We start from the raw sequence: 15,809 nt of genomic DNA on the forward strand, positions 1-15,809 counted from the left end.
AGCCAATATGGACGTATGGAATTCAATTATGGGGTTCTGCTAGCAATTCAAACCTAGAAATCCTACAAAGATTCCAGAACAAAGTTCTTCGAATTATAGCCAATGCTCCGTGGTATGTTTCGAACAACATAATAGAAAAAGACCTCCAAGTTCAATCCATAAAAACTGAAGTCACAAAGTACAGTGAAAAATACAAAAACAAAACTAGTGCTCACTCTGATTACTTAGTGCGCGAACTGTTTAATGTCAACGATGAAGTGCGTCGACTAAAGCGTTTTAAGCCTACAGACTTATTAAACAGATTTAAATAAAATTAATTAACATTTACCACTACATTATTAACTTTGTTTGTTAATTATATGTTAAAGGAAGCCTCTCACTGGAGAGAATTCCTACATGTAATTTGTTCTTCTAATAATTGTCATAAAATTTACTTATTGTTACGAGTGATAACAGATTGTAAATTAAATGGAGCTTAAAAAAATATCCTTATTCTTTAACAATATTGCTGTAATAATATTGTTGCTAGACAGGTAAAGTGTCATTGTATACCGGGAGTACCAATCAAACTGTGATTTTTCTCAAAGTTTGCGACACTCTGTGGAATATTCTAGCATTTATAAAATATGTACTGAAATTAAAACCCAACTATAGCTTTATGTTTTCTTAACATTCTATTTTTTTATTCATTCGCTTATGTCGGATAATAAAAAAGTTAGGTACTTTAACAACTAGCAATCAACACAGGGCGTTTTTAAATAAGTATGGTAAACTTTAAGGGGTAATTCTGCATGAAAAAATTATGACAGTTTGCTTTATAAACGTATGTCTGCAAATGCTTCGTTCCGAAATAGGGGGTGTTAAAATTTTTCTTACAAACTGACGATTTATTTATTGCTCTAAAACCGGTTGAGATATGCAAATGAGATTTGGTGGGTTTTAAGAGGTAGCTATTGCGCGTCGTTTGATATACAATTAGGAATTTAATATTCACCATTGGCGCGCATACGGGTAATATATGACTCTTTTTTGCGCCAACGGTGAACATAAAATTCTTAATTGTATGTCAAAAAATGCAAAATAACTACCTTTTAAAACCGACCAAATTTGATTTGCATGTCTCCACCGGTTTTAAAGCTATAAATAAATCGTCAGTTTGTAAGAAAAAATTCAACACCCCCTATCTCGGAAACGAAGAATTTGCGGAGATACGTTTATAACGCAAACTGTCATTATTTTTTCATGCAGAATTTACCCCTTACTTAAAGTTTGCCATACTTATTTAAAAACGCCTTGTATTGACGAAAAACAAGGCTAGTTGTTAAAGTACCTAACTTTTCTATTATCCAACATAAGCGAATGAATCCAAAAAACAGATTGTTAAGAAAACATGAAGTTATAGTTGGGTTTTAATTTCAGTATTTTATAAATGCTAGAACATACAACAGGGTGTCGCGAACTTTGAGAAAAAAATCACAGTTTGATTGGTACACCCGGTACACAATGACACTTTACCTGTCTAGCAACAATATTATTACAGCGATATTGTTAAAGAATAAGGCTATAACATGTTAAAATAATCACTTCAATGGGACAACAGGTTTAGGAAATTCGAGTAAATTTTTAAGAGGGTGCGTTAATTTCTTGGAGAGTATTTGACATCATTATTATATTTGACATTCTTCAGCCTTATGTTTGTGAATTTGTATCAGCCCGGGTCTATGACAATGCAGGGATATGTTGAAACAGAATTGTAAGACGTTGTGTTACTGTACTTTAACTTACGGTAGGTAAGTTAGTCTGAAACACTACGTCTAACAGAAAATAATGACTACACTACAGAAATAAAAGTCAGAATCGAAAAAGCACGTTCTAATTTTATAAAAATGAAAAAGGTCCCAAAGATTTAACATTAGCTCTTAAAGTACGCCTAACAAAATGTTACGTCTACAGTGTACTATATTATGGAGTGGAATCATGGACGTTAAATGTAGAGACAATGAGACGACTTAACGCCTTTGAAATGTGGACCTATAGAAGAATTATGAGGGTTTCCTGAGTAGATAGAGTTACGAACAATGAAATACTGAGAAGAATAGGTAAAGAGAAGGAAGTTGAACTTACAATTAAAGAAATAAAGTTACAGTATCTCGGACATGTGATGCCGGGCGAGAAGTATGGCATCCTACGACTCATAATGCAAGGAAAGATAGATGGCAAACGAAGCATCAGAAGAAGACGAATTTCATGACTGAAAAACCTGAGAGAATGGTTTGGATGTAGCTCAAAACAACTATTTAGAGCTACTGCCTCAAAAATTAAAACAGCTATGTTGATTGCCAACCTCCGTAGCGGAGATGGCACCTGAAGAAAAAGAAGAAGAAGAAGAAGAAGAAGAAGAAGAAGAAAGAAGAAGAAGAAGAAGAAGAAGAAGAAGAAGAAGAAGAAGAAGAAGAAGAAGAAGAAGAAGAAGAACTTACGTCTCTCCATCTATCGACTTCAGTGATTCTATCAGCCAGTCTAACGTTGTTATGATAGGTATCCCATTCGGTTCTGATCCTTGTTTCGTTCCGTAATTGCCTCAGTTCGTGCCTCATACAAAAGGAATCATTTCGTCTTGTGTCGTTGGTTTGTTGCATCTGCCATTGTTTTGCGTACCAGTCAGCTAAGCTGACATGCTGCATAGGTTTCTCGAACGTGACGACAGACATTTTTTCTGTAACAAAAAAGTATAGGTAATCATCAATCAAGAATATTATGTTCAAAACTTCCATCAGTGACCTCCTTGGTGACTTTCCAAAAATTTTCATCGGTCAAACTGGCAGAACAAACATATAGCAGAACACAAAATGACTTTCAATAATACAAAAACAGATTCTACGTACGTACTTCACTCATCCAACAGAGGGTACCGGACCACCAATATTACGTTAAGAAGTCGTCTTTGCCATTAAAAATACAAAAGAGGACAAAGCTACTGGATTCAATGGTTTGTGGCCATCGAATTATTAAAACTCATTGATGAAGATGTTATTGATGTAATGGTTGAAGTCTTTAATCTAATATATCAGACTGCCACAATTCCCAGACAATAGCTGCAAGAGATGCATAGATATGAATTAGAACATTAACTTATGTTTTGTGGACTTAGAAAAAGCATTTCATAAGATTCAACATAAAAAACTTTTAAAAAGAAAAAATATTGACAGTCGTGATATGAAAATTCTGTCTAATCCATATCGGATCAAATTGCAAAAGTAAGAGTTGACAACCAGAATACCCCTCTTCTTCTTCTTCTTCTTCTTCTTTTTGTATAGACATGACTCTGTCTGTTTTTTCAATGTGCCTCTAGTAAGTTGTCGTTCCATCGTTTTTGTGGTCTTCCCACTGATGGTCTTCCTATTGGGGAACCGTCTCTCGCTGTCCTGACTATCATATTTATTGTCATTCGGCTTATGTGGTCATTCCATTCTATTCTTCTGTCTCTTACCCAGTAATTAATGTTATACACTTTGCATCTCCGTGGTATATCTCTGTACTTCTAGCTCTGTCCCATAGAGTCTTACCATCGATTTTTCGAAGGGTTTTCATCTCCGCTGTTTCGAGCAATCTTTTTATCCTCTCTGTGTCGGGTCGTGTTTCTGCCGCGTATGTCATTATTAGTCTGATGACTGTTTTGTAAATTCTGCCTTTCATTTCTTTTCCGATATTTTATTTCTCCTTATTGTGTCATTCAGGCTACATGCGGCTCTGTTTGCTCTATTCACTTGATCTTCCACTTCTGTTTCGAGCCTTCCTTAGCTAGATAGTGTGATTCCTAGGTATTTAAACTCCATCACTTGTTCTATTATCTGACCTTCCAGCTCCAATTTACATCTGATTGGATCTGCTGTTATAACCATGCTGTCTTTTGTGAGGAAATCAACATGTTAAATTTTCTGGCGATTATGTTGAATTGGTGCAGCATACGTTGTAAATCATCTTCACTTTGAGAGATTAGTATTGCATCGTCGCGGCATAACAGATTATTTTACGTTGTTTTTCTCCCATTTGGTATCCTCTTTTAGTTCTTACTTTTTTTATTATTTCGTCCACGATCAGGTTGAACAATAAAGGACTCAAGAAATCCCCCTGTCTTATCCCATTGCCGGCTTCATTTGGGTCAGTTAATTCATCGTACACTTTTACTTTTATTGTGTTGTTTTATTTATTCTACTAATTATTCCTAGAGGTACCTCTCTCGAGTATAACAAATGAATAACGTCCTTTAATGTGACCCTGTCAAATGCTTTGTTAAGGTCCACGAAACATAAATATGCCGGTTTGTTGTATTCCAACGATTTCTCTTGAACTTGCCTCATTATAAATATAGCGTCAGTGCATGACCTTCCCGACCTAAAACCTTGTTGTTCTTCTGCTAATGTTATAATTTTATTCAATTTGTTTGTTGTCACTTTGGTTGTTAATTTTAATGTTGTGTTTAATAAGTTAATTCCTCTGTAATTCTCCTGGTCCGATTTGTCTCCTTTTTTGAAGAGAGGTATTAGGATGCTTGATCTCCATTATTGTGGTATTCTGTTTTGTTCTATTATTTTTTGTGTTAGTTTTAATAGTTGTTTAATTAGATCTTGTCCTCCGTACTTTAGGAGTTCGTAAGTTCGTTCGATATTCTGTCCTCTCCTGGAGATTTCCTATTTTTTAATTTTTTTTAATGCTTCCTTTACCTCTCCCTCCTCGATGTTTATTTCTTCGTTTGTTGTAACTTCAGGTGTTGCTGGTTCATTATCGTCGCCTTTAGCAAATAGAGATCGGAAGTAGTCTAAACCAGAATACCCGAGATATCAAAATATAGTGAGGAGTCCGCCAGGGTTTCGTGCTGTTCCCACTACTCTTCAATGTCTACAGTGAAGCGATATTTAAAGAAGCGCCCTCAGATTCAGTAGAAGTTATAATATCTATTAATGGAGAAATTTTGAATAAATTATGTTTTGCAGACGATACAGTAGTAATAACGGATAACAACAATGATTTACAGAATGTAGTGCAACGCCTTAATGAATAATGTCATGAATACGGACTAAAGATGAATTTGAAGAAAACTAAATGGATGATCATGACTAAGTCAGTAGATGGAAACATCCAGTTGATTATTGAAATTTTTTGACATCCCGTCTGTGAGCAGGTAAGAAGATAGATAAACATTTTGAAAAATAATACTAAAAACGTAGATTCGGAAGACAAACAGTAATCAAAAGACGCTGAAGCTTAGAAGATTACCTACGTATACATTGCATCTTTGATAGATTCTTCATCGAATGCATCTTTAATAGATTTACTCCCGCTGACCAGATAACGTCTTAATAATTTTCATTAATTTGCTTTTAAATACTTACGTTCCTACTTTTCAACTTTATTCGTTTTATTTTTATTTATATTTAATGAAGGTATACGTTTATTTGATCCAGAAATTTGTATTTACATCTCTGCCTCTAAGAATGTATAGATATTTTATTATTTACTGAATATAAATTAAGGTATACTTGAAGAATATTATTCTCAAAAACTCTTTAAAAAATCAATTTAAATCATTAAAATATTGAACAAGAACAAAAGTAACAGATAATAATGTAACATACCTTATTATCAGAAGATTCGCTAAAACTCAAAGTAATCAAAAATATTGACAAAACTTGTCATGGTAATCATGACAACAGGAACACAGAAGTGAATAAAAATAAGATTAGCTCGCGTTTGACTCTAAATTCGTGGAAGAGCGGAATTGAAAACTCATTATAATATATTTCAGTATTTTTAAGGTGTAAGTAACACCTTAAAAACACATGAAATAAATCTCATTTTTCTTCTTTTTTTGTAGCGACATGACTGTCTTTTTTTCAGTGAGCCTCCAGTAAGTCGTCGTTCCATCCTTTTCGTGGACTTTCCACTGATCATCTTCCTATTAAAAACCGTCTCTATCCGTCTTTACTACTCTATTTGTTGTCATTCTACTTTTTACAAAGTCCTTGATGTTTTTCAGTTTTCATCTCTTTTGTATATCTGCACCTTCAGCTCTGTCCCATAGTGTTTTTCCATCGATTTTTATAAGGCTTTTTGTCTCTGCTGTTTCTAGCATTCTTTTTGTCTTCTCTGTATCAGGTCTTGTACCTTTCATTTCTTTCCCGATATTTTTATTTCTCCATATTTTTCGTTCAGGCAACTTCTGGTTCAAGCTTTCCCAAGCTAGATTATGTGAAGCAAAGATATTTAGCTCAATCAGTATTAACTTATACCCCCATATCTGACAGAGTAATGCTAGTGAAATTTAGTTCAAAGCCGTTCATTACCAATGTAATTCAGATGCCCCAACATCATCCAGTGATGAAGATAAATTAGAAGCATTTTACAAAGATCTTACTGATGCTCTAGATCTCGTCAAAGCAGCAGAAAATACCATAGTCCTCGGAGATTTTACGTGGAGATCGACTTGTCCAGTTCTGTCAAGAACACGATTTCATTATATCGAATATTCACTTTAACCTACCACTGAGAAGACTCTACACCTGGAAGTCAAATGGAGAATCAGAGGACAAAATTATTAGGAACCAAATCGACTTCATTCTAATAAAAAATCGATTTAGAAACTGCATCAAATCAGTTAAAACTAATCCAGGTGCTGACATTGGGTCTAATCACAATCCCATAGTAGCTGTAAACCAATTAAAATAAAAAAAGGTGATCAAAAAGAAGTCTCGCAAAAATATTGATACAGCCCAATTACAAGACGAGAAAGTTAAGGAATCAGTTCAAAGACAACTTAACGAAAATTTAATTTGGGAAAATATCGGTGAGAATGTCGATGAGGGCTTAAATAAAATCGTAACAACAGTAAAATAAATCTGTGTGAGAAATTTACAAGGCAGGTCAAAGCTAAAAAAGCAGGCTTGGATGACAGAAGACATATTGGATTTGATGGAACAACAGCGACTAGCGAAAAACAACAAAACACTTTATAACAGCATACAAAAAGAAATTCGTCGTAAAATACGAGAAGCAAAGAGTTAACATCTAGCCAAACGGTGTCATGACATTGACGAATTTGAAAACAGATACGACACATTTAACATGTATAAAAAAGTGAAAGAAGCGGCTGGTATCTTCAATAAGAAACAAACTGCATTGCTACAGGATGAACATGGTAAAGTAATATTTGAAGTAGAGGACAAACTTAAAGAATGGGAAAATTACGTTACGAACCTATTCGAAGAAGATAGGAGTAGTTCACCTCCCGATAATACTAACTGCGACTGACCCCTAATAACACGCTCTTAGGCAAGAAAAGCCATACAATCATCAAAAGATGGCAGAGCGACTGGTCCTGATGAAATTCCAACTGAAATATACAAGCTTATAAATGATAGCAATGTTTTAGAGGCTATAATTTCGTTTTTCAATACCATTTATACCAGCGGGCAACTACCTAATGGTTGGTCTAATTCACTACTTATAGCTCTACCTAAGAAGACAACAGCAAAAACCTGTGCAGATTTGCTGATTATAAACTTACGTGCATAGAAATCGGCCCACTTAAAAATTTGGTCATTCTTGATGACTCGTATTTCCTAAACCTGTTAGCCGATTTAAGTTATTTCTTGAACATATTATAGCCTAATATTATAGCCTCATTCTTTAGCAGTACCACTGTAATAATATTGTTGCTAAACAGGTAAATTTTCTTTGCATACCGGGTGTACCAATTAAACTGTGTTTTTTTCTCAAAGTTTGCATGACCCTGTGGAATATTCTAGCATATATAAAATCCTGAAATTAAAACTTAATCATAGCCTCAGGCTTTCTTAACATTCTGTTTTTTGATTCATTCGTTTATGTTGGATAATGAAAAAGTTAGGTACTTTAATAACTAGAGATGTTCTTCATCAACACACGGTGTTTCTAAATAAGTGCGACAAACTTTAAGGGATAATTCTGCATGAAAAAATAATGACAGTTGCCTTAATAGACGTTTGTCCGCAAATGTTTCGTTTCCGAGATACGGGATGTTGAATTTTTTCTCACAAACTGATGATTTATTTATTGCTTTAAAACCAGTTGAGATATGCAAATGCAATTTGGTAGGTTTTAAGAGATAGTTATTGCGGATTTTTTGACATAAAATTAAGAATTTAATATTCACCATTGGTGCGCGTACGGGTAATATGACCGATCATATTACCCTTATGTACGCCAATGGTGAATATTAAATTTTTAATTTTATGTCAAAAAATCCGCAATAACTATTCTTGTTCTCATGATCATTTTTCAGTGCGTCACAGTTTTTCGATTTCTCTCTAATGCATTAAGTTATGATGAGACGGAAAAAGCGGTAGCTCCGTGATTAAACACAAAAATAATGCAGCATTACAATAGTTATATACATAAGGTGTCTATTCCTAACCTACGTTTGATTCGTTGATATTTAGAATGCGCGTTTTTTCTAGCCAATCAAATACACGTATTACGAACATTTGACGAAAACTTTGTCCATTTTGGCCATTTTTTAGAAGTGTCAAAGAGTCAAGTGACGGTTATTATTCAGGTCAGTATTTTGTGTACCTGTCATTTTGAAATTTCGAATTCGACTTCCCTTGTGTTTCACAACGTTTTTGTGCATTATTTTGTGTTTTGGTTTAGAATTTAGTTCGTTAAAAGTTAGTCATTAGCGTGAGGAGACTAGAGACATTCGAGATGTACCGAAGAGTGCTAAATATCTCAAGAGTAGATAGAATAGCCAACGTGGAAGTAATGAGACTTACGCATAAGGAACGAGAAGAACTAACAAATAAGAAGAAAACTGAGATATATGGGACATGTGATGAGAGACGTATATCTAATACTCCAGGTCATTATGCAAGAAAAAGATCCATAGTAAGAAGACGTAACTCATGGCTGAAGAACCTTAGGAACTGGTTTGAATGTAATAACAATGAATTATTTAGAGCTGCGATTTCAGAAATAAAGATCTCTCTGATGATTGCCAACTTTTGAAGCGGAGACAGCACCTAGAGAAGAAAATAAAAACAATTTATGGATAGTTTTGTGTCACTTTTTAATGTTTCCATATTTATAAATTTAATTAACAATATTGTTTATTTTTTAATTTTATTCCCCTTTATAAAAAATACCTACGACACGTTAACATATTGTGTAAAAATCAAATCTACTAAATTACTAATTAGTTTAATTCCACAAGCTTTTCACCTATGGCTAATACGATTCTAGCATCTGTCAGATTCGTCAATAATTACATGAAATAAGTCTCGACACGCCCAATACAGTATATGACGTCATAATTAATGACGCACTGAAAAATGATCATGAGAACAAGAATATCTCTTAAAACTTACCAAATTTCATGTGTATATCTCAACTGGTTTTAAAGCAATAAATAAATCGGCAGTTTGTAAGAAAAAATTCAACATTCCGTATCTCAAAAACGAGACATTTGCGGACATACGTTTATAAAGCCAACTGTCATTATTTTTCATGCAGAATTACCCTCTAAAGTTTGTCGCACTTATTTAGAAAACACCGTGTATTGATGAAGAACATGTCTAGTTGTTAAAGTACCTAACTTTTTATTATCGAACATAAACGAATGAATCAAAAAACAGAATGTTAAGAAAACCTGAGGCTATAGTTATGTTTTAATTTCAGTATTTTTTAAATGCTAGAATATTCCACAGGGTGATCCGAACTTTGAGAAAAAAACACGGTTTTATTGGTACACCCGGTATATAATGAAAATTTACCTGTTAAGCAACAATATTCCTCTTTAGCAATCACAGTGGTATTGTTAAAGAATCAGGCTATAACATGTTCAAAAAATGACTTAAATCGACCAACAGGTTTAGAAAATATGAGACATCAAAAATGACCAAATTTTTAAGTGGGCTCATTTCTATGCACGTAAGTTTAAAACCATCAGTTTGTTAAACCATTTATTGAAAATTTTTCTGAAGGTAATACATGGTCGTATCTACAATAAATGCTAGGAATACTTGGATGACAGACAGTTTGGTTTCCGTAACGGGTTTTTAACGAGAGGCACTGTTTGAAATGAACGTACTTGCTTAAAGATGTCGAGATATATCTGTAGACATATACTGCTGTTTTATTGACTTCCAAAAGGCATTTGATCGTGTTAAGCACTCTATATTGATCGAAGCTCTAAAAGACATTGGCTTGGACGGCAGAGATGTTCGAATAATTGCAAATTTATATTGGAATCAAACAACATCAGTTTTAGTAGATGATGTGGAATCACATAGGCTCTTAATATTAAAAGAGGAGTACGGCAGGGATGCCCCTTGTCACCCCTGCTTTTCAACGTTTACTCCGAAAGAATTTTCAGAAAAGCACTTTCTGAAAAACAAGAAGGAATACTTGTGAACGGTGAAGTCATCAATAATTTGCGATATGCGGACGATACAGTTCTCCTAGCTTCTAGTCAAGAAGATCTGCCAACACTACTTGATAATGTCGTTGAGAGTTGTAGGGAGGTAGGTCTGGATCTGAACATACGGAAAACCAAAATACTCGTAATAAGTAAACAACAGCATATAAAACTGTCTATATATGTAAATAATACCAAATTTGAGCAAGTTGATAAAATTGTTTACCTTGGACAGCAATTAAGTTGTAACGCAGAAAGTCACGGCGAAATTAGATCTAGGATAGAGCAGGCTAGAGCCGCTTTTAGAAGGATGTCCAAGGTGTTATGTAACAGAGACCTAAAATTGGCATTGAGGATCCGCCTACTTCGCTGCTACGTGTTCTCGGTCTTACTTTACGTTGTCGAGTCCTGGACTGTGAATAAAATCGATCTAAATCGCCTTAAGGCTTTCGAAATGTGGTTCTATAGAAGAATTTTAAAAGTATCTTGGGTGAAGAAGATTCGAAACTCCACAATACTAGAACGTCTCAGCAAGACTACTGAGATCATAAAAAGCATCAAGCAGAGAAAGCTGGAGTATTTCGGACATGTAATGAGAGGTCCCAAATATAAGTTGCTACAAAATATCATGCAAGGAAAAATAGCAGGCAAACGCAGTCCAGGACGAAGAAGAACCTCATGGTTGAACTTGCGAGACTGGTATGGTGTTGATACAAGCATGCTATTTAGGGTGGCAGTGAATAAAATTAAGATAGCTATGATGGTAACCAACGTTCTGAAAGGACATGGTACATGAAGAAGATAGATATTTAAACTCCATCACTTTTTCTATTATCTGATCCTCGAGCTCCAATTTACATCTTAGTAGATCTGCTGTTATAACTATGCATTATATTAAATTGGTAGAGCATACGTTGTAAATCATCTTCACTTTGAGAGATTAGTATTGCATCGTCTGCATAGCAGATTATTTTAAGTTGTTTTTTTCCTATTTGGTATCCTATTTTATTATTTCATCCATGATCAGATTGAACAATAGAGTTTTTACTTATTTGGACACCTACAGACCCTGCGAAAATTCCAGATCTCCTCGATTTTGCTATAGTGAGAGGAATAAATGAAAAATACTTTAAACCAAAGTCTTGTTACGATTTATCCTCTGACCATTCACCTGTTATCATAACTGTAAGCAAAAACATAACAAAAATAGAAAGGAGATGTATATTACACAGCAACAAAACAAATTGGAGTTATTTTAGATATCAAGTAAATAATCAAATCAATTTAGACATCCCACTAAAGACTGATAAACAAATCGAACAAGCAGTAGAACATTTTAACACAGTTTACAGGAAGCAGCATGGAACTCAACACCATTATCTTCAAATCGACATATGAACAAACACTGTTCCAATACAATACATGAAAAAATAATTGAGAAAAGAAGACTCAGAAAACAATGGCAATTATCAAGATCACCTCAAAGTAAAACAAACCTCAATAAAGCACAAAAAGACCTAAACAAATTGATAATAGCAGAAAAAAATGCAAGCTTTCAGGAATACCTACAAAAACTAGATGCAACTCAAGCTACTGACTACTCGTTATGGAAGGCTACAAGGACTCTACGAAGGCAGAACTATACAGTCCCACCACTAAGAACACAAACAGGACAATGGGCGTGAAGTCCTCTAGAAAAGGCCGAAACATTTGCGACACACCTTAAAAAAGTCTACACCAAATGAGGGAAATTACTCACTACCTTATCAACTAGAACTTCCTGAAAAAAGATTCACAAAAAATGAGGTAAAAAATATTATACAACACAACATCGATCCAAAAAAGGCTCCAGGATACGACCTGATTACAGGAAAAACTCTTCAGCAACTCCCAGAGAAAGGCTTCCAATTTCTGACACAGTTATTTAACTCTATAATGAGACTAGGTCATTTCCCATCACAGTGGAAACTAGCACAAATAACAATGATACTAAAGCCAGGAAAAGAACCAGAAAATGTACAGTCCTACAGGCCTATTAGTCTTCTTCTAGTGGTATCCAAAGTTTTTGAAAAGCTGACACTTACTAAGCTAATGCCTATACTAGAAAACAAAAAACTAATACCACCACACCAATTTGGGTTTATAAAACAACATTCAACAATACAACAGGTACATAGAATTGTAGAGAGAATCAACGAGGACTTTGAAAATAATAGGTACTGCTCGGCGGTATTTCTGGACGTAAGTCAGGCATTTGATAAAGTCTGGCATAAAGGCCTATTATGCAAACTAAAACAGAATTTACCTACAAATTACTATATACTCTTAAAGTCATATATCACCAATAGAAACTTCCAGGTAAAGTATGAGAATGAATACACAAACATACAACAAATTCTCGGTGGGGTGCCCCAAGGAAGTGTACTAGGACCTATATTATACCTTATATTCATTGCTGACTTACCGACAGATACACATATCACTACAGCCTCATTTGCGGATGATACGGCAATACTATAATCGAACAAAAATCCCAAAATAGCCTCAGAAATCTTACAAAATAATCTAAATAAAATTCAACAATGGATGACAAAATGGAGAGTCAAAATTAATGAAAACAAATCGCTACACCTAACATTTACCACGCGTAGGGAAACATGTCCGGCTGTATACTTAAAAGGTAAAGGAATCCCACAAGGGGATGAAGTCAAATATCTAGGTATGTACTTGGACAGAAGATTAAACTGGAGGAAGCATATATTTACTAAGCGAAAACAACTGGGTCATAAGTTAAGAACCATATATTGGCTGTTGGGCAAAAAATTAAAACTATCAACTGAAAATAAAATATTAATCTACAAATACATCCTAAAACCAGTGTGGACTTATGGGATAGAATTATGGGGAACCGCCGCACATTCCAACATTGAAATCATACAAAGATTTCAGTCCAAAATATTGAGATCAATACTAGGAGTTCCATGGTTCATAACCAATGAAGCCATCCATCGGGACGCCGGACTACCATACGTCAAAGATGACATCAAAAAGTGCGCGAAAAAACATACAGAAATACTTAAAGTGCATCCAAACGTGGTAGCAAAAAATTTAGTGAATAAACCGCGTACTGTTCGTAGGTTAAAACGAAAAGTTCCGTTAGAGTTAAGTGAACAATAGGTACTAAATTAATGTGTATAAGTTTATGTCAGAAATAGTCAGTGTTGTAGGCTAAGTTTTAAAAAAGGGGTGCATCAGTGGATGCCTCCCTACATGTCATTCCTAATTATTGTCAGTCCTATTACTTATTGTCTGTTATCTACCTAAACATTTATAGTCCGTTCTTTAATGGTAAAATATTGCAAAATTTCTAAATTTTAAAGAACCGCTTTGATTGACATGAAATTTGGCATACACATCAAGTCAAAGAAAAAAAGTGATATTGTGCCGATATGTGCTTTTGCCCTGGGGGTGAAAAAATATTCGTCCAAAGAAAGTGAGGAAATGGATAAACTGGCTAATTTTAAGTAACTTTTGTTCTATAGAGTTTTTTCACTAAGTCAATACTTTTCGAGTTACTTGGCAGTGAATATGTTCATTTTTTCAACAAAATAACCACGCTTTTAGGCGGTTTTTTCGCAAATAACTCAAATAGTAAGTATTTTGTCGAAAAAACATTCTTAGCAAAAATATAACCTGTAATTTTTTTTTAAAAAATGGTGTATATATCACGTCTCTACACCTAATGGAAGCAGAGTTATAGCTAATGAAAAATAGGTTCATATTCGTCAAATTCCAAATGGAATACTTTAACGTGATATAACCAAAAATGAAGCACATTTCGGGGAAAACTCATTTCAACTTATTTAAAGTGTTTAAAAAAGCTTCATTTTTGTTTTATAAAAAAAATTTCTAGCATCAAAATTAAACAAGTTACGCTCAAAATAAAGTTTGTCCCTTTTGGTTTTGGTACAAAAATCGAGAAAATCACCCCCTAATTAATATCTTAAATGAACTTAATCGTTACGACTTAACAAATTTCTTGACTCGTGTATATATTGTTTATATGATCTGTAAGTTTCATCGGTTCAAAGTCCTTATTATTGAAAGGACTGTAGTTAAAAGTGGTTGAGCGAGTCACTGATCACGAATGTATGCAAATTTAGAAACACCAAATCTATTTTTGTCTAACAGAAAAACAAAAAAATACATGATATTCAGAAAAGCAAATCTGACTTTTTTTGTTTTTCGAGATTTTTGGTGTCTCTAACAATTTTTAAGTTATTTTGAAAAAAAGCATATTTTTCAAAATTTAAATTTTTAAAAACTTAATTTTGAAACCACATTGTTTCAAAAATAAGCACTTTGTAATCGATGAAACTTACAGATCATATAAACACAACATAAGTAAAATAATTTGTGGAGCGGTAACGATTAATTTCATTTAAGTTGCTAATTAGGGGGTGGTCTTCCCGATTTTTTTTGCAAAAACAAAAGGGACCAACTTTATTTTGAGTGTAACTTGCTTAACTCTAATGCTAGAAACTTTTTGTAAAAACAAAAATAACGATTTTTTTAAACACTTTAAAAAAGTTATAATGGGTTTTCCCCAAAAAGTGCTTATTTTTTGGATATTTCACGTCGAAATATTCTATTTGAAATTTGGTGAATATGAATCTATTTTTCATTGGCTATAACTCTGGTTCTACTAGATCCAGAGATGTAACGCGTACACCATTTTTTTTTTTAATTTTTATAAGCTATATTTTTGCTAAGAACATCTTTTTCGACAAAATACTTACTTTTTGAGTTATTTGCGAAAAACCGTCTAAAAATGTGGTTATTTAAAATTAGTCAGTTTACCCATTTCCGGACTTATATTGGACATATATTTTTTCACCCCCACGAGGGGGTGAAAGTCACCCCCAGGGCAAAAGCACACATCGGCACAATATCACTTTTTTTCTTTGACATGTAAGCTATACGTATGCCAAATTTCATGTCAATCCAAGCGGTTCTTTAAAATTTAGAGCAAAAACCGTGAAAGAATGAACTATTAAGTTTAGATTGTATAGATAGATTGTAATAAATATGGGGTTAATAAAAAAAAACTTATTTGGACACCACGCTCTCATATACTTCTTGTGTAGTATTTCCTCAGTTGTTGTATCTGCTAGTAGTTAGATATTTGTGGGTTTCTAGGATTCTCTTCTGGTTATTAGATCTCTGTGGGTTTCTGGGATTCTTAATACACCATTTTCTTCTTCAGCGTTTTCCTTTCCAGGGGTCGCTGTTCCTTACTCTTCTTCTCTAGTTATTCCTGTCCAACATGTCTTCTTCACCTAAACCTTTCTCTGTCAAG

The 15,809-nt window shown here is 34.0% G+C and overlaps 1 protein-coding gene across 2 annotated transcripts in view; it reads right to left on the bottom strand.

Annotated features, from left to right (window-relative positions):
- LOC114325043 (tektin-2) overlaps positions 1–15,809 on the bottom strand; it is a 40,272-nt gene that overhangs the window by 23,708 nt on the left and 755 nt on the right. The window contains exons 1-2 of one of the 2 annotated variants that reach the window (XM_050662910.1): positions 5,637–5,762; positions 2,481–2,716 (exon numbers count right to left, since the gene is read on the bottom strand). In XM_050662910.1, coding sequence (XP_050518867.1) covers positions 2,481–2,711 — 231 coding nt within the window. In that variant the 5' untranslated portion in view covers positions 2,712–2,716; positions 5,637–5,762. Of the gene's footprint in view, positions 1–2,480; positions 2,717–5,636; positions 5,763–15,809 lie in introns of those variants that run through there. The other variant, XM_050662911.1, reaches the window with a different exon arrangement.

Source organism: Diabrotica virgifera, chromosome 9, assembly GCF_917563875.1.
Source record: "Diabrotica virgifera virgifera chromosome 9, PGI_DIABVI_V3a".
NCBI classification, from domain to species: Eukaryota; Metazoa; Arthropoda; class Insecta; order Coleoptera; family Chrysomelidae; genus Diabrotica; species Diabrotica virgifera.